This window comes from Rhodnius prolixus, unplaced genomic scaffold (assembly GCF_049639745.1).
Source record: "Rhodnius prolixus isolate KJV_2025 unplaced genomic scaffold, Rpr scaffold_5, whole genome shotgun sequence".
NCBI lineage: Eukaryota > Metazoa > Arthropoda > Insecta > Hemiptera > Reduviidae > Rhodnius > Rhodnius prolixus.
This window is the reverse complement of record NW_027411624.1, coordinates 25,964,404-25,983,102: the sequence shown is the minus strand read 5'-3', so window position 1 is coordinate 25,983,102 and position 18,699 is coordinate 25,964,404. Positions and strand designations below refer to the sequence as shown.

Sequence of the window (18,699 nt, the reverse complement as noted above, 5' to 3'; positions counted from 1 at the left end):
CGACGCGGGGATCCTAGGTTGGAGCATAGCTGCTGACCGTCAGATTTACTCTTTATAGGAGCTACTGTCCTGGTAATGTTGTGGACAATGGACAGTGGTTGTCTACAACGAGAAAACTGAAAGAAGCTACGGGCACAACATGTTGAACTTGATGCCAGCCACACAAAGCCACTTTTATCGGACCCAAACAGATAGAAATCCGAAGGAGGTAAGATCAGGGCTGCAAAGAGGATGAAGTAGGAGCTCCTAACCCATTTTGACAATAGTTTCCAGATCAATTGTGTCGTAAGAGGTTGAGCGTTGTCTTTAAAAAAAAAAGGAGCACGCCTTTCTTTTGCTATCCTGATCAATTTCCTCATCACCGTAATCTCGGCTTTGTTTTCATGAGTACTGTAGGATGTTGATAATGAGTTGCTCCTCCCAAAAAAAAATCACTGGAAATCGGACCATGGGCACTACCTAAGCGATGCTTGCTGCTTAAGCTTTAGCAGCTAGTTTTTAAACTTTTCCACCCACGCCTGAAAGCTCCTGAACACGAATGTTAATTGTTCTAAATTTTGTGAAAATAAATAAACTAGCTAAAAGAATGCTTTGTACGGCTTCGCATTTTTCGGAGATATTTTTAATTTATCCCCAAAAAAGTAGCCTGATTAATAGTAATAAATTCTTCAGGAGTTAAATATCCCTGTTTTTTTTTAAATCTTTTATTGGAATTTACAACTGCAACGGTTGTTGCAACAAGCAAATGTGGTACACGATAAAAACAAATACGTGAAAATCACGAGTGGAGAAGGCTCCCAGTGGTGACACTCCAGTAATGTGCTTCTCGTCTACTGTTCTCACGATAAGAGTAGATCACGAGGCCATCTTCTCTTCAATCTCCTTAGAGGATTACCTTGGTAATGTGGAGGAAGATAGGTGTTCTATGAGAGGGTTAGGATGAACTGCTGTAGAGTGGAATGAAATTTGAGAAAACGAGTGTTAGCAAGATGTGTGATGAAAGGGATTTTGAGGTCATTGTGGATAGTGAGGTTAGATACATAGAACGGAGCGTTAAGAAGTTTTCGAAGTATTTTTTGACTGTAATGTCAGGAGGTCTGGATACTTCGATGCCGTATGTAACAGTAGATTATAAGAGTAGATATCTCTGGTTAAATATAAAAATACAAGATACTGAAACCGCCATACGATAGATTTGGTGAATGCTTGAGGCGATATACTTTGCGAGATGATTGGTGGGTTTGAAAGATGAAGAGAGAGAGAGGAGCAAATGGGAATAGTACGGTAGTTCTAATTAAAAGGGTGTTACCTCAGTTTGGGTACAGCCAGCGCGCATTAGGGTGAATGGCTGGCTATATGAGATACGAAGAGTAACAGCAATAATAGAGCGAGATAGAATGCTATCCACACAGTTGTCATGGAGACACACAGTTTCCAGTGTTACTTGTCTGTCAGTTGCACCCTTCTCAATTCTCTCCCAACACATTTCCCAGCTTGTAATATCAAAGTTAGTTGCATATATATACATTCACAATCTAACTTCTTCAATCAGAACATCAAACACTTTAAAAAGGTTACCTTTAATAATAATATCGCTGTTATGAAATTTGCGATTCTTTCTCTGTCTTGAATCCCTTTTAGTCTTTATTTGACTACCATTTTCTTTGAGTTCTAAATAACAATATTGGTTCGCTTTGGTTCCCTCCAAAGAATGGTATTGTCTTAAATACAAAATGATAGATTTAATAAACCTCACAGCAAAAATTAATTTTCCAGAGACCTCTATTATAATTCACTTTTCAAGAAAATGTTTCTAATAAGCATTCACAAGATTGTGAACTTAACACTAAACCTAACCGCCATTTATGCATAACTATTTCTACCGTGAGTGGTCAAATGACCGGACTTTCAAAATTTCTTAAATTTCTTATTTTAGAATTAACAAAAACTTACAGTTTAAAATGTTAAGTATAAGGGTTGATTAAACGCCAAAAGGTACACAAATCAGCAAGCACCCAACATTTCATTAATTCTTCATTAATATTTAAGTAATTTTACTGCATTAATATTCATTAATATTTTTTAGAATTTATTAGATGTCACAGACCCTTATGCTGGCCATTTTCGTCTACAAAATATTTGTTCAAGTAGCACTGTAGATTGACTGTAATATGTAGTTATTTATAATAATCAAACTATTAAATACAGGATAAAAAGAAAAACGTTATAAAAAATAAAAAAAAATTATGAGGCTAAAAAATTCAAAACTTTTTTTATAAAAAAAAATGTAATATGTAATATAAAGTAAATAAGATATGTATATTTTTAGGACAGCTAATTATTCCAGTATTTTACTATAAGTAAAATTAGGGGGACTAAATTAAATTACAATTGAGAAATCAATAATTGTTGTTGAATAATCTACTTGTTATTAACTCTGTGTTATTTGTGCTCTCGAATATTTCGGTAAGACGAATTCAAGACAGTAGCCTACTCTAACTTTGTCTTTTTCTACTTTAACATGCATGTACATATGTGTGATTTATCATAATTATAACAAAAAAATATTATAAATGAAGTGGCCAGCATAAGGGTCTGTGACATCTAATAAATTCTAAAAAATATTAATGAATATTAATGCAGTAAAATTACTTAAATATTAATGAAGAATTAATGAAATGTTGGGTGCTTGCTGATTTGTGTACCTTTTGGCGTTTAATCAACCCTTATACTTAACATTTTAAACTGTAAGTTTTTGTTAAAGAGATTTTTGTACCTTTTGGATAGATTTTCCTTTTTGTCTATTTTACAAAGTTACATATCTGCTTTACAGATTTTTTTAAATTTGGAATAAGCAATTCTATCATTATAACCTGATAAGATGGTAAGTCGGAACCGTAACTACCACTAGAGAGATCTTTTTAAAGAATGATTATCGTTAAGGTCCCCCAAACCATCCTCAGTAACAACTTTTTTTGAAAAAGCGTTTTGAATAACATAGGAAGGTACTTGTGCGTGAATAGCAAAATTAAACTGCGATTTCATTACTTCCTTTTAAGAGGAGTAAGAAAAATAAACTGCGATTGCAGAACTTCTAGGCAAAGAGGCAAAGATTTTTTAATCGAACGACAATTCATTGATTTAAATCGGTTCACTCATTGATAATTTAAACGATTGCAGTACTTCCTCTTAGTAGGTGCAAGAGCATCAGCAATGTAGAGGAGCTTTAACCACTTATTCGAGCTGAATTTTATCAAAATCGGACTAAGCGTTATAGAAATATTGGTAATAATAGTTTTAGAAAGGGCCTTATTTGGGTGGGGCAAACTCTCCTCCTTATGAGGCACAGCGTCGAGACTTTTAAAGTGCAAATCTGTACAAAATTTCGATTCGAATGACATTTCATTCATGAAAATCGGTTCACGTGTCGATAATTTGAAACGATTCCTATACTTCCCCTTAACAAGTGTAAGAGCTGATCGCCGCTTTAATGTTACGTAGGGGAGCCCTAACCCTATCATCCTAACAAATTTTATCAAAATCGGGCCAAGATTTACAGAGTAATTAGTAATAATAATTTTGGAGGGGGCCTTACATAAAGGGGGCTAACTCCTCTCCCATTCGATGTACAGGGTCGAGACCCCCAAAAGGCACATCTACATAAAATTCCGAATCGAATGACACCTCATTCATGAAAATCGGTTCGCGCGTTTAGGCTGTACGTTGTTTACAAAAAAGGTAACAAGAACAACAACAACAACAACAACAAGAAGAACAAGAACAAGAACATTTTTTGAAAAAGCCGTTTTTGCTCATTTTCGGCAACTTTTTTCTCGAAACCTATTAGATCTGGGTTGTTGCAAAAAAATTACAGCTATAAAGGAGGATTTGCCCCATATTTTAAAGAAAATTTGGGAATTTTATCTTTAGTAGAAAAAGAGAAAAAAATTGTCAAAGTTGGGTCTTTTTCAACGTTACGCTTTTTCGTGCACTTTTTGACGATCAACCCTTATACAACTGTCCTACCGGACAGTTTTAATAAAGATAATAATTAGTTAACAATGATAAAGCATAGTTGCTTTTGTTTAAAAATAAATCTCGTAGATTTTACTCTTTGTTGCATCATTTTTTTATAATTATAGGCTTCTCAATTGCTAATTTCCCGCGTACGTATTTTTTACAGTTTAGACAGCATTTTTTAGTCTTATTGTCTTTGCAGAATCTTATTTGACTATTTTCCGACCACTTGTTCGAGTACTAATATTTGTCATGCTTTTGCAATAGAAATATAAAGTTTTGCCTTGAAATCTCACTTCCGGTAGTTTTTGACACAAAATCCATGAATTTATCCCGGGGCTAAGTCCAGGATATTGAAAACTATTTGTTGAGGCGATCTCCGAGATTTTCCGCGGTTATATTTCCTCCACGAGCTGTATACATTTCTGCTAATTTCAGAGCGACATACTCCCCAAAAGCGGAACTTGAAGGTTCTCTGCTTTCACGTTTTCCCAAATATGGAAAGCCATTTATTATATCGAATGCTAGCCAAGATTTGTTATTAAATTTGTAAGGTTTATTTGGCATGTACTGAGTAAATCTGCTTCTTGACTTTTTTTGTTGGGAACAATTGTCCTTGGAAGAGATATATGCTCTTGGTTAGAACAGTTTTGACTGTTCTCTACGAATTTGTTCCAAAATTTAGAAATTAAAGCAAATTTATCGATTTGTAAACAATTATTTCTTTGATCCACTCGAATAAACCTCCTAAATTTCGTCTATACATTTCTGCTCATAGTGTTTGAGAAGAATGTTCGTCCCTATTTTTTGTACCATAGAAAAGGACAATATCGTACATTTTTGGCCTCATATGCACCACATGCAAACAATAATCCGATAAATGCATTATTAAGTTGAGTTTTCGAGAGAATTCTGTTACCAATACAAAATAAATAAATAAAATATTAAAATAAGTAAATAAATTGAAAATATTCAGCCGGTCAAATGACCGGTCGCTGCGTCTCACGTGTTTGTAGAGAAATCTGTCTGGCCGGAACCGTCGTTTGTGTAAGAGGTGTTAGTTTCGTTTTGCCGAAAACATGATGCTACACATGTAGGAGAGCAACGCGAATTGTCGTGAAATTTCACATGAAACTTGGTGAAACTGCTACTGAAACTAAACTTTTATTAAAAGAAGTTTATGGCGATGAATGTTGTTAATCACGTGCGCAAGTTTTTGAGTGATTCAAGCGTTTCCAAGATGGCCGAGAAGACGTCGGAGATGATGACCGCCCGGGTCACCAAGTCCAAAACAAGATGAAAATATCGATTATAATTAATCAACATTACTACCGTGAGGTGCTTGCTCAAATCCTGCTGAAAGAGTAAGGAAAAAAACGACCCGATTTGTTGGAAGAACAAGTCATGGGTTCACCATCAAGACAACCGCGTCGGCTCACACTGTTTCTGGTCAAGAAGTTTCTAGCCAAGTACATCCCAGTTTTAGGCCTCATCCGCCTTATTCGCCTGACCTGACTCCATGTGACTTTTATCTGTTCCCCCAAAGACAAATCTGCATTAAAAGGAACACGATTTCAGCCCTAGTTGAAGCTGTGAAAGAAAAAGCGGCACGCGTCATGCAGGAGCTCACAGAAAAAGACTTCTTCCAGCACTGCTTCGAACAATGGTAAATTCGCATGGAGCGTTGTAGGGATAGGGGTGTGGTGTATATTGAAGGTGATAATAACTAAATAAGTATAAAATTTAAAATAAAATGTTTTACAGCAATAGTCTCGTTATTTAATAGCCACACCTCGTACAATAAACTGAGATTAATATCATTAGATAATTAGCTCTTCCCAATTTACATCCCTCGTGCGCCTATTATTAGGCCCGATCTAAAAATACCATCCAAAATAAATAGAGAACAATTTGTACACTTATTCGCAGCTCTCCAAGAATCTAACAATATATCATCATAACGTGATCTAAACCCAAATACAGTTGGCACCATTCCCACTTCTAGCTGCTCAAAGATCTCCACTAAATTCTCATGAAAAAAAGATGAGGCTAAACACGGAGATAAGATATTTATTATAAACCATTTGAATTAATTGCCCCTGGCCATTATTCAACTAAAATCTTAGATATCCATTATTATTTTTGTGACAATTCTGTCTACCACTCTTATATTATTAAGTAAGTTCTTAAATTAGGCTTTAAGTTGATCAAATGTGTTTCCAAATTATTTGAATCATTTCCTCGAAAATACAAATAAAGAGATAAAAAAAAAATTATCCCAACAAAAGTAACTCATGGCAATACTTTCTCTGGAGAAAGTGAATATTAATTTAATAATTATTTTCTAAAGGCAAACACCAAAATTTATTAGAACAGATTTATATAGTTATCTCACATTATGTCGTTTAAATTAAATTTATCGTTGAATATTAATTAAACAAATGTGGACACCGGCACAATTAGCCAATGGTGCGAGCGACTACAATGGCACAAATCAAAACATACTAAATTATCTTTCGAGACAGGTCCTGTACAGAGAGCCACTATTTGATTATGAATAATGTGTTTTAGTCAGTTGGTAGTAATACAACATCGTGTATTGTAACCACTATGTGTGTGTAATACATTTAGCGTGCAAAATAAATTGATTTCGTGAATATATACATATACCGGAACACCTGAAAACTGTGGCAGTGTGGCCACCAGAAGATCGGAGAGGAAGTAATAAAAATAATAATAACAATGGATAGAATCATTCAAACGGAAATGCCACTGCCACTTTAATCTATTGATTTTTTTTTTTTTTTGGTCTAAAACAGGGGTCCCAAAACTAAGGCCTGCGGGCCACATGCGGCCCTCTGAGGACATTTATCCTGCCCTTGCCGCACTTCCGGAAGGGGGCATCTCTTTCATTGGTGGTCAGTGAGAGGAGCACTATATCACGGTTCGCCTAGAAAGATTTTAATTGAAAAGTTCACCAACATGAACAATTTTTCTATCTCCTTATTATTTGGGTCAAAACTAATCAAAATCCACTGAAAACCAAATTGGTTTACGTTGCGGATTTTTTATTTTGCATTGTTAAGCCTAATAAATGGAAAAACAATACAGTTTTTTGGCAAAACCAATGCATGCATTTTGAAGCTGAGGGAATTTCCGACAGAAAAATTTATTTGGGTTCTTTTATTCCAAAAAGTTTCATTAAATGAATTTGAATTCGAAAATTTCACTTTTTCCAGTGTATAAATATTGTATTTTGAAGGAATTTTTCTCATTTTTGAAAAGTCCCAGTCCCTTCCACAAAAAAAAACGATGATTTATTTGTTAAGTAAGCTTTGAAATGCGAGAAACCCCTTGTTTTTGCCCTATTTTGCTCAAAAATGTCTTTTTTATTGATTTTGAATGTCGAAATTTCATTTTTATCATTTATAAAATACGTCAATCTGTCGGAAATTCCCTCAGCTTCAAAATACATGCATTGGTTTTTGCAAAAAAACTGTATTGTTTTTCCATTTATTAGGCTTAACTATGCAAAAAAAGGCGTTTTTCCCGTTTTTTGACCTGAAAAATAAAAATAAAAAATCCGCAACGTAAACCGATTTAGTTTTCACTGGATTTTGGTTAGTTTTGACCCAAATAATAAGGAGAAAGAAAAATTTTTCATGTTGCTGAACTTTTCAATTAAAATCATTCTAGGCAAACCGTGATATATGGTGGTAGCGCAAAGCGCTGCGTCGCTCATGTACTACTTCCGATGACTCGCGGGATGCACGCGTCACGGCTCCGAAAACAGTGAAAAATAACAGCAGAAGTGGGAAGAAAGGCAAAGCACTATAACTAAACCGGACATTGACCATCTCATTAGCCAAAAGCAGGTCCATAATTCCCACAGAAATACTGGGCAGTTTGGTGATTTAAATTTACTGGTTCTTTATTTGAAATATTCTATTTGTTCCCGTTTTGTTTTTTTTTTTACTTTAAAATAGTTTGTTTTATAGTCCGGCCCTCCAACGGTCTGAGGGACAGTGAACTGGCCCCCTGTGTAAAAAGTTTGGGGATCCCTGTCTAAAAAGTAGAAGTAATCGCGTATTTTTTCAGGCGTGGCTTAACGTCTAACTACCAATTAGCTGTCGTCGTGGACGGGGGGCGGAAACTTCATACTATAAACTATTTTTTCTAACAAATAAAAAATAGCCTTTCGCGGAATTTGAACTAGGGATTTCCCACTTACAAAACCACGCTCTTGACCACTAGACCAACCTGACACGCCCCTTTTTTTCTAGATCTATAACAAATCGGACTCTAACGCCTTTCTTTTAAATTTCTCATTGTAACTCTCAATTCTCATTGGTCACATGTAATCAACTGTTATTTATAAACAATTAAACCCACGAAAACGCTAATTAGGGCAGTTATGATCAAGGCAGAGGTCGACGCGAGAGTTAGGCCTCCCTCTATAAGTGGCCTTGATATTTATAAAATACTATTTTGAATTTAATTTTTTTTAAAAAATTCGAGGTAATTAGGAGGAGGAAAAAATTTATCTTAAAAAATAATCATCAAAAAACTTCCAAATTGAAGGTATTATAGTTCTATTTTTACAATATGATTGGCTTTTGTGCTCCACTGAAGATACTTCTCTATATTTAAGGAACTTCTGCTACTCAAATTACAATTACAATATAATAAGAAACATTTTGATTGGGCGAGCAATCAAAAAAAGTTACGATGAAGGTTTTTATTGATTATAGCTTATTAAAACCAGAGTGACAATCTAATACAATGATTGTAATCAAAAATAGAAAAGAAGGTGGTAATTGAAATAATCAGTGGGGAAAGTGGCAATGTCTTTAATAGTAAAGGAAATTCAAGAGAATAGTCGCGCTCAGGTGTTGGTAGTTCGTGTTGGAACGCCAGTTAGAAGAGATAGAGAGGGTGTACTGGGCGATTCAAACTGTGGACGAGTGGTGGTAGCAGACAATGGGCCAGGGTCAACAGTTAAGTGCCGGCCGAGGACCATCAACTAACTACCTACACTCATCAAGATTTACACCGTTCCTGGCTAGGGACAAAGGGCTCCACGTCCCCGGGCGCAAGTTAGTAAAATAAAGTTACACCTTCACCCTTCCCCAGTTTTAACTGTAAAGTGCTTCATTTAGAAAGGATTATCTACTAACTACCTGAGGTTTTCGAACAATGGACCTGAGGAATCCCATTAAATCTAAAAAAAAAAGTCTAGATTTTTTCCATACCAGTTTTTCTTTTAAATTTTATTCAGTCAATTGCATTTATAGTAAATAAATAAATATATACAATAAGTAAATAATCTGGAAGAGAGAAAACTATCCAGCGGTAGCACTCTCGACAGGAAATTGACAATGACAATGATCTTTAGTCCATAAGGAAGTCTCGGGGGTCACTGGCGATTTCAGTCGGCGAGGAGAATTGACAGGGATGTCAGAGGAGGCGAGAGACTGTACGAGAGGATTAGAGCAAGTAGGGAGACCAGTAGGGTACTGGCGATTTTGTCGACGAGGAGGATTGTTAGGGATGTCAGAGGAGGCGAGAGACTGTACTAAAGGATTAGAGCAAGTAGAGAGAGCAGCAAAGCACTGGCGATTCAGTCGGCGAGGAGGATTGTTAGGGATGTCAGAGGAGGCAAGAGTCTGTTCGAGAGGATTAGAGCTAGTAGAGAGAGCAGTACTGGCGATTCAGTCGGCGAGGAGGATTGTTAGGGATATCAGAGGAGGCGAGAGACAGTACAAGAGGATTAGAGCTAGTAGAGAGAGCAGTACTGGCGATTCAGTCGGCGAGGAGGATTGTTAGGGATGTCAGAGGAGGCAAGAGACTGTTCGAGAGGATTAGTGCTAGTAGAGAGAGCAGGATAGTACTGGCGATTCAGTCGGCGAGGAGGATTGTTAGGGATGTCAGAGGAGGCAAGAGACTGCACGAGAGGATTAGAGCAAGTAACTTTTCGATATTTCGTCTTGGCGAGTTGTTGTACGAATGGGATACATCCTCTACAGTGGTCGTTGTGAAGAGTACAAGAACGGCAACTATCTATCGCAGTGGGGAACAATGGGCGTTCTTTCCCCTTTCTGGTGGTACGCCCGTCTAAAGCAATCAATCAATCTATAGCAGTAGTTTTGATGGAGGATGTTGTACATTCGTATGTTTCTAGGTTTGGCTGAACCTCTAAACAGGCTTAAGGAGTGTATAATAAATCAATCTTTTAAGTTTTGAAGGCAATTTGAAGCTTCGTCTAAATAGTTCGTCTGCAAAACAGTTTCGTACATTTGGTCATTGCTTGTCTTTTAAGTCTAGTGTACGGGTTCCAACTGAGTCGGCTGCCTAAGAAGAGCCAGAGCTAGTGCACCAGATTTGTATAAGGAAGAGGATTGCTGTTGAAGAGGGCAGGAGCACTTAATCGAATTTTTCAAGGGTATATCGTTTACACAAAATCGATTTCCTAGATAATCAATTCATCTATTAAAGTAGTACTTATCGCTGAAGAATTTTGGCCACTAAGTCTGGATTTCTAGTGGGATAAGAAACCAACTGAACTATGAAGTACGAAGAAAGTAACAAAAACTCTAGTGAACATTTCTAGCTTCACACTAAGGGAAAGAATCGTTTCAATTCAACTCTTCTCTGAAGCCAACCCTACGCAAAGTCCCCTTTGCCACAGTTTAAGGGCCCAGGTACTAAGCAGAGAAACACATTCTCTCTTTTCCCCACAGCAGGAGCTTTTAACTGTACCTGTCAGGCATTATGAAGACAGACTAGCTGTCACTTTGCTATTTATAACAGTCCACACATTTTACACTACTAAACACACTTGTCCCTTTCAATTTGACTTTTTACAATATTTAAGTTAGTATGTGCGTACAACTAGTAAAATATAAATTCCATTCCCTACAGATCAGCATATAATTCTCTTAACACCAAAAAACGTTAATCACATGGACAATGACAAGCGATACTGAACTTAACCACGCCTACATGTTAATTTCTGGTGTAAAGCCTCACTATGACTTAGGTTTAAGAATTCTCAAATTCAACCTAATAGATATATAGAACAGTAATGCCCTGCGTAATGTTAGACTACCTAATTAGGTGTCGCGGACAGTGGTGACCAATGAACATACTATAAATTCATTTCATTATCCATTAAAAATAAAATCCAATGTCTAAACTAGGAATTGAACCCAGCACCACAAAACATCTTAGCTTTGCGGGCCCTTACTTCTGATATTCCATCTTTTTAGCAACTATTTGACTCGATAAGTGTACGCTAATGTATGAATTATACAGATCATACATTTTGTAAGGCTAATAGTCTTTTGAGAAATTAAAAAAAAATGTAATAAAACTGCGATTGTATTCCTACGCCAGTTGAGGACAGTAAAACAAATTAAACTTTTAACAATCCATCATCATTAGATTTCCATCATCCACAAATATTTTTTTTTAGACCTTTAATAAAAAGAATAAAACTAACAAAAGTTAGAGTTTTATAAGCTGATTCTTTGTCCGTCAAAACTTTTCTTCCTAAAAAGAACGTTAATGAGAACTGGACCAATTAAAGAATAATTCATATTTTCAGCTTGAAAACAATGACAGAAAAAAAAAATACAAACTAGCTTTGATAAAAGTTATTTTCAGGCATTAGTCACGAATAAAGATAAAATCTCATACAATTACCGCTGACTAGCCGGTAATCAGAAATCTTAAATAAATAGAAACTTTTAACCCTATAGTAAAGACCATGGCCTACAGTATTCAAATTTAAAGGCACTGAATTTGTCACACTTCTTTCCTAGAATCACTGTTATAATTAGCCTAATGAACAGAAATCGTTCATTAACAAATCTTAATGATATTATGAGAAATGAGCGTAATCAGTGACATAATCTAAAATGTGATTATGTCAAGAACAAAAAAAAATATTGTTTAACATATCCTGGAGATTTTATTTAAACTAGATCAAAAAATCATGTTTACGCAATACTCTAAAAAAAACCTGTGATCGATAATACGGAAAGAAAAAAAAATTTAAACAATAACATAAAATAAAACTGTTCTATTGTAGAATTTAATTACCAACTTACCCAGTAATTTTGTAAACAGAAGGTTACATTAGTTGTTACAAAGTATATCAGTAAACTAGGTATGTAAATGTGCTTGTAGTTCAAAAATAATTAAAAATAGGTTTATAAGAAGATATTTTATAGAATTAAAAATTATAGGAACTTATACACAACATCCATACACAATCTATCTAGAATAACTTTATCTAAAGCGCGAATGAATCATTAAAAAGTAGTTAAAAATTATCACATCAAATTGTAATCATTTAAAAATTATTATTGGTAACAATTATTATATGATAAAATAAATGACAGTAATAAACTAATGTTTAGAATTAGTAATTCACACGTGACAATCAACTTATCACTATTTGAAGCATTAAAAAAACTGGAAGGTTATATAAAATATGTGCAAGGAAGGTTACAAACGAAAATAACATAGAAAAATAAACTCACCTAATAATCGTTTTACTTCTTGTAGATTTAAATAAAGATCCAAATTGGCACAACATAAATCCATGGATAAAAAAATAAAATAAAATAACAATTCTAATAGAAAATTAACGTTCAATTTGTGAATATTCATTGTTTTTTTTATTAATTTGAAAAATGCAACAGCAAGGTAGAAATAATAGATATTTGTATCTGATTTTACAAACAAATAATACCGGAATATAAGTTTGAACTGTCCAAATTTAAATGGACATGAATTTATTAGGGCAATGAATTAAACATTAATAAAAGTAATAGCAATAGTAATTAAAATGTGAAAGAATCAAAACATTTGTTTGAGAAAAAAAAAAGTAATCAAAAGACGCGCAAGAATTTCATACCAGAAATAACCTAGACGCCAACGAAGGCAGTAGTTAGACTGACAATATTATGGCGTCCGTTGCCCTCGCTAGTTAAAAAATAACGAACTAAGACGATGTTTAACGAAGATATACGGAAACTTTGTGTATAACCAAACTACCATCCCAGTTAACAAGAGGCATCTTGTTTTTTTTTTGTGTATACATATATATACATATTGTGTTTGTGTTCGTGTGTGTGTGTGTGTTTTGTTTCTCCTTTCTGACCCTACAATCCCAGTCAATCTTTCTCATTCTATCCTTCGCTTTGTTTTTTACAATCGCTCCATCCTTCTCTATTGCTCGTTATAGTATTTTTTTGGTTGTTTATTTATTCTTGTTGATTTTAGTTATGTGGCATATAATAAATACAACGAGGAGGCTGTTCTCACAAATACACACGCTCACACATCACTGTTTGCCTTGTTAAGCAGGTGTGTTATTGTTCAGCTTACCCAAACATCCAATATAATCCATCCTCTGTAGCAACCCGTACGCAAATTACTTTATATAAAACCTATAACGATTTAACAAGATATAACTATTTTTCATATTTGTGTTTTAATATAATTTTATTGTTATATAATATATTGTGAATGTGTATACACACTCAGAAAACGAATTAACAAACTATCTATATACCGCACATGATGGTAAATTTCTTGCAAAGAAGTTAGACTTCTTGTGCCCTTCATTTTGAGAGGGATTGCTTATTACATAAACATTAAATAATAATAAGAAAACGAACTTTATAGGTAGTAGTAAAAGGAAGTCGTGTGAGTGTACATGTTAAATATTAAATTGGAAATTAAGTTAATATTTATGGCCAACTGAGCCGAAAATAGCCGATAAAAACCGATCACATTCGGCTCATTAAAGAGAAAAGAGAGAAAAGTTTAATTAAAAAAGCACGGCTAAGGCAGGTTGGGTTAGAGATCCAGTGATTCTTAGAAATCTCTTCTTTTTCCAACTAATTTTGCTCTGTTCTAACCCATCGGTCTGTGATGGCATAGGTTTGGGACTGACTTTACTACTCTGCAGTTAGTTTATCCACTACATCTCGGGAACGGAATATCCTAGAGACTTCAAATTTGATATTTCATTCAGATGCCACCAGGGGAAGCGACAATAAATTTTTGGTCGATATAGCTCCACCGAAAGTACCGCTTTACTGAATAGATTTTTCACTTTTTTAACTTTTTTTCAAAAACCACTTCTTGGATTTTCTCCACATGGTATAATTATAGCTCACAAATAGCTCTATAACTTTTATTCGAAACATTTCTCTGTAATACTTCGAATAAGGGCACTTTTGGGGAAGGGGTTGGTGGGTCAGTCCGGTAGAATGCCAGTTCTCTGTAATATATGGACTTACTTCATATTAAACATTAATTATCATTAGATTTGAAACAAGAATTCTGTATTTGAAGAAAACTGGTCGACCGGAAATAGCACTCAAGTTCTGTAACGTGCTGCCACCGATCGTCAAAATTCCCTTTTCTCTGGAATCGATCTAACGCTAAATTCTCGTATCTAATTATTAATTACTGTCCTTCTAACTTATGCAGATGATACCGCTATACTTTCTCCTCACATTGATCCAGTAATTGCACACAGAAACCTTCAAAACTCATCTCTTTTCTCTTGAGGAATGGTTCAAGAAAAATGGAAAATCAAGTTAAATGAAAACAAAATCTCAAAATATTACTTTTACTCTCCGCCGCATCACTCTTCCTCCGATCTTCTGTGACTCAATTCCAATTCCTCCTGCCAATGTTGTCCCGTTATCTTGGGCAAAAAACTGGACTTGGAAACCGCACACACGACTTAAATGAACTGAAGTTTACAGGCGTTATCGACTACTTAAAACACTGCTAGACCAACGTTCAAAACTTTCACTTAATGACAAACGATTGATTTACAATTCCATACTAAAACCCGCCTGGACGTACGGTATTGAACTGTGGGGTTCAACGAAATGGTCCAATCTTCAACGAATTCAATTCTCCGCACTATCGTTAAACAGCTCCATTTTACGTTTCAAATCTAACTATCCACACAGACCTGGAAATTGTAGGTCCAGGTTGCACGAACTCGCTTTAAAAGTTTTCATCAGAACTTGCACGCTCATTCCAATCCTCTTGTCCGCCACTTATCATCTCATCACCTTCCAGATCATCCTCCCAGACGATTAAAATCAGCCAGTGGCCTCGCGATTTTCTCTCTTCTGAAGAGAGTAGCTAGCCCTGGAGACGACTTAGGGAGTGTTATCACTGGGTAACTTCTCCCCTCAATTAGTGGAGTTTGTAGTGGTGCCAGTTATTGTCATTGTTACTTATAGCGTATCTAGCGCTGGTGTAACTTAACTAATTAATTTAAAAAAATTATTAATTAAAGACAATAAATTGCATTTTAGTCTGAATAATAGGCATTATTTATTACTTTTTATTTTTTCAATTTTGAAAAAATAATCGGTTTTCAAGCTTTAATTTTTTTATGACCGCCATTATTGATTATTTTTCGCGTACCACCAACCAGCAACTCGCTTACCACAGGTTGGGAAACGCTGCTCTATACAGTTAATAAAAAGTATAGACTGATAAAGTACATTTTCTCTCTACCAATAAATTTAATATTCTTTTCAACACTGTGTACGAGGGGGTACCCAAAAAAACCGGAATTATTTTTTAAAAGCTATTTATTTACAAATTTTTTACAGAACAACCTTATCCCCTTCAAAATACTCTCCATTACAACTAATACATTTGTCCCACCGGTGCTTCCACTGTTCGAAACATTTTTTGTAGTCATCTTTAGAAATGGCTGACAGCTCCTTCTTCGTTTTTTTCTTGACCTCTTCAATGTTGTCAAATCGGTGACCTTTCATGCCCTTTTTCATGCGTGGAAATAAGAAAAAGTCGCACGGAGCCAGGTCAGGCGAGTAAGGTGCGTGGGGCAGCGGAACCATGCCATTTTTAGCCAAAAACTGTGTAACAGAGATGGCTGTGTGTGCAGGTGCATTGTCGTGGTGGAAGAACCAGTCTCCTGTTTGCCACAAATCGGGTCTTTTTTGGCGAACACTATTGCGCAATCTTTTCAAAACTTCCAAATACAAGGTTAGATTGACGGTCTGACCTGGGGGGACAAACTCTGAATGGACTACGCCTTTGGCATCAAAAAAGCAAATCAGCATTGTTTTGATGTTTGACTTGACTTGACGACATTTTTTTGGTCGGGGTGAAGATGACGTCTTCCATTGGCTCGACTGTTGCTTTGTTTCTGGGTCATAACCATAGCACCGTGACTCATCACCAGTAATGACCTTTGACAGAAAGTCTGGATCAGTTTCAAGCTGTTGTTTCAAAGCACGACATGTTTCAACTCGATTGTCAGTCAGAACTCGAGGAACAAACTTGGCAGCAACCCTTTTCATCCCCAAATCTTCCGTTAAAATTCGCTGAACCGAGCTCCAAGATAACCCACTACTCTCTGACAGTTGATCAATTGTCTGTCGACGGTCTGTGAACACCAGCTCTCGAATTTTTTCAACATTTTCGCCGATTCGGGCAGTTGATGTACGTCCAGAACGAGGTTTGTCATCAATCGACATGTCGCCATTTTTAAACCGAGTAAACCACTCGTATACTTGAGTTTTTCCCATAGCGTCATCTTTGTAAGCTGTTTTCAACATTAAAACACTTTCAGCAGCATTTTTGCCGAGTAGAAAACAAAATTTCAGAGCTGCACGTTGTTCACTTAAACTTGCCATCATAAAAAACGAAAAAAGAACAAAACAGCGCTGGTAAAAACAATCACTGCAGATGAACAGAACAAGCCAGGCAGACAACACAGGCAGGACTGAACTGGCAAGGAATTGCGCTATACACGTCTAGCGGCAGAAATGCGTACTACATAAGCTCCATGCGCGGCAACGCAATTCCGGTTATTTTTGGGTACCCCCTCGTATATGTGAGTGTTTAGTATAAATATAAAGACAGTAATATTTACATCATAATTACAAACTATGTATAAGGGCAATATTTAATAAAAGACTTCTCTTTATAAAAAAAAAAAAAATTATAGTAGAGGACATTATGACAAATTATTCAATCCAACTTTCTGTCTCTATGGAGAACCCTTCCTCTGGCCGCCATTTTCAAATCAATCAAGCTTAATTCTGATTCAAAGCGTTCTCTCCTCGCTTTGCTCGCCTACAATTAAGGTAGCCAGCCAGCAATTTTATTAAAAAGGTTTTCCTTCACCCCCTTGCCCTCTCTATCTCTGGAACACCCGCCTTTGTGTCACATAAAAAGCAATCCTCCACCATTGGTTTAACGAAATTAAAAGGAAACTGGATTTAGATTTTCACTTGTTAATTTTATAATTAATTAATCCTCTTTTTTTAATTAAAAAAAAAAGACTAATCACAAAATCTTTTCACATTTAATTGAAAACTGAAGTTGAAGCAATGTATATTAAAATGAGACACAATATTTAATTAGACTTAATTACAATAAATATTATCTAGCTAATTGGTTGAATCACTCGACAAAGGCTGAATATTTCAAGTTTTAGATTTAGTATTTTATAGTCCAGTCAAACAGTTTTATCAAAGTAAAATATCTGTTTGGGGCACTCTCATGACATTATCTTAACGTGGTTTTCTCTGACTACAATTTATTTTTTTTCTTGTTAATTATATAATAAAGAAATAATTTGTCCGTATTGTTCATCGTTTTTTTGGCGACTGATTCACTTAACACTGGATTGCCAATGCTCGAACTTATCAGTTATTGCCAATGTAGGAGTCATATTGACTCCATAATTTATTTTTACCTTTTTTTTATATTAATTTCAATTTTAATAATAAAATTTGCATTAAAGGATGAGAAAGAATAGGAATTAAGAGGTTCTAGAGGACTAGTTATCTCCAGCGGGACTCTTTCGGACGCTTTCGATATCGGAAACGGGCTCAGGCAAGGTGATCCGATGTCGCCCCTCCTGGCTGCTGCACAAGGTATGCAAGACTCTTGAGATGGACCTCAATGGCACGCTGATTGATCGCACCTCTCAGATCATGGCGTATGCGGATGATGTGGTGATCATTGGTAGATCCCTGGCAGCCGTAAAAAGTATCATCGTCACGCTGGAGCGAGAAGCCAAGCGAGTCGGGCTCCGCGTTAATGAGGGAAAGACAAAAGTGCTGGTGGCTAGGAGGAAGCCTCTGGTGCTTCCCGCGACGTATTACGTCTTTGGGGATTACGAGTTCGAGGTTGTCTCCAACTTCCCCTACCTGGGCTCTATCATTTCGGACATAGCCGGCGAAAAAGAAGAAGTCAGAAGAAGGATAGCAGTGGGAAACAGAGCGTACTACGGTCTATATAAAATATTGAGGAGCAGCCTGGTCAACCGAGGAACAAAGATCCAGATGTATAAGACCTTGATAAGGCCTGTTGTGACCTACGCAAGCGAAACATGGACACTGAATAAGGCAGCTTGTGAGAGGATTGACAGGTTCGAGAGGCGAGTCCTAAGACGGATCTTTGGGCCGAAAAGGGAAAACCAGAGCTGGAAAAGAAGGCCAAATCAAGAGGTGTACGCCCTGTATGGGGAGCCAAGCATCACCGCGTTTGTGAAGGCCCAGCGGAAAATCGAAAAAACAAATTTTGTCCACAAATCGGCTTTAACATTTCACGCAGAAGGAATTAACTTCAACTTAGGATCGCAGTAATTTCAGTATT

At 36.0% G+C, this 18,699-nt stretch overlaps 1 protein-coding gene across 3 annotated transcripts in view; it reads right to left on the bottom strand.

Annotated features, from left to right (window-relative positions):
- The window catches only part of dnt (tyrosine-protein kinase Dnt), a 276,928-nt gene that overhangs the window by 224,470 nt on the left and 33,759 nt on the right, over positions 1 to 18,699 (bottom strand). Inside the window, exon 1 of one of the 3 annotated variants that reach the window (XM_074135264.1) lies at positions 12,564 to 12,969. The exons of the other annotated variants lie outside the window; for them this stretch is intronic. Coding sequence (XP_073991365.1) covers positions 12,564 to 12,693 — 130 coding nt within the window. The 5' untranslated portion in view covers positions 12,694 to 12,969. Of the gene's footprint in view, positions 1 to 12,563; positions 12,970 to 18,699 lie in introns of those variants that run through there. 3 annotated transcript variants of the gene reach the window in all.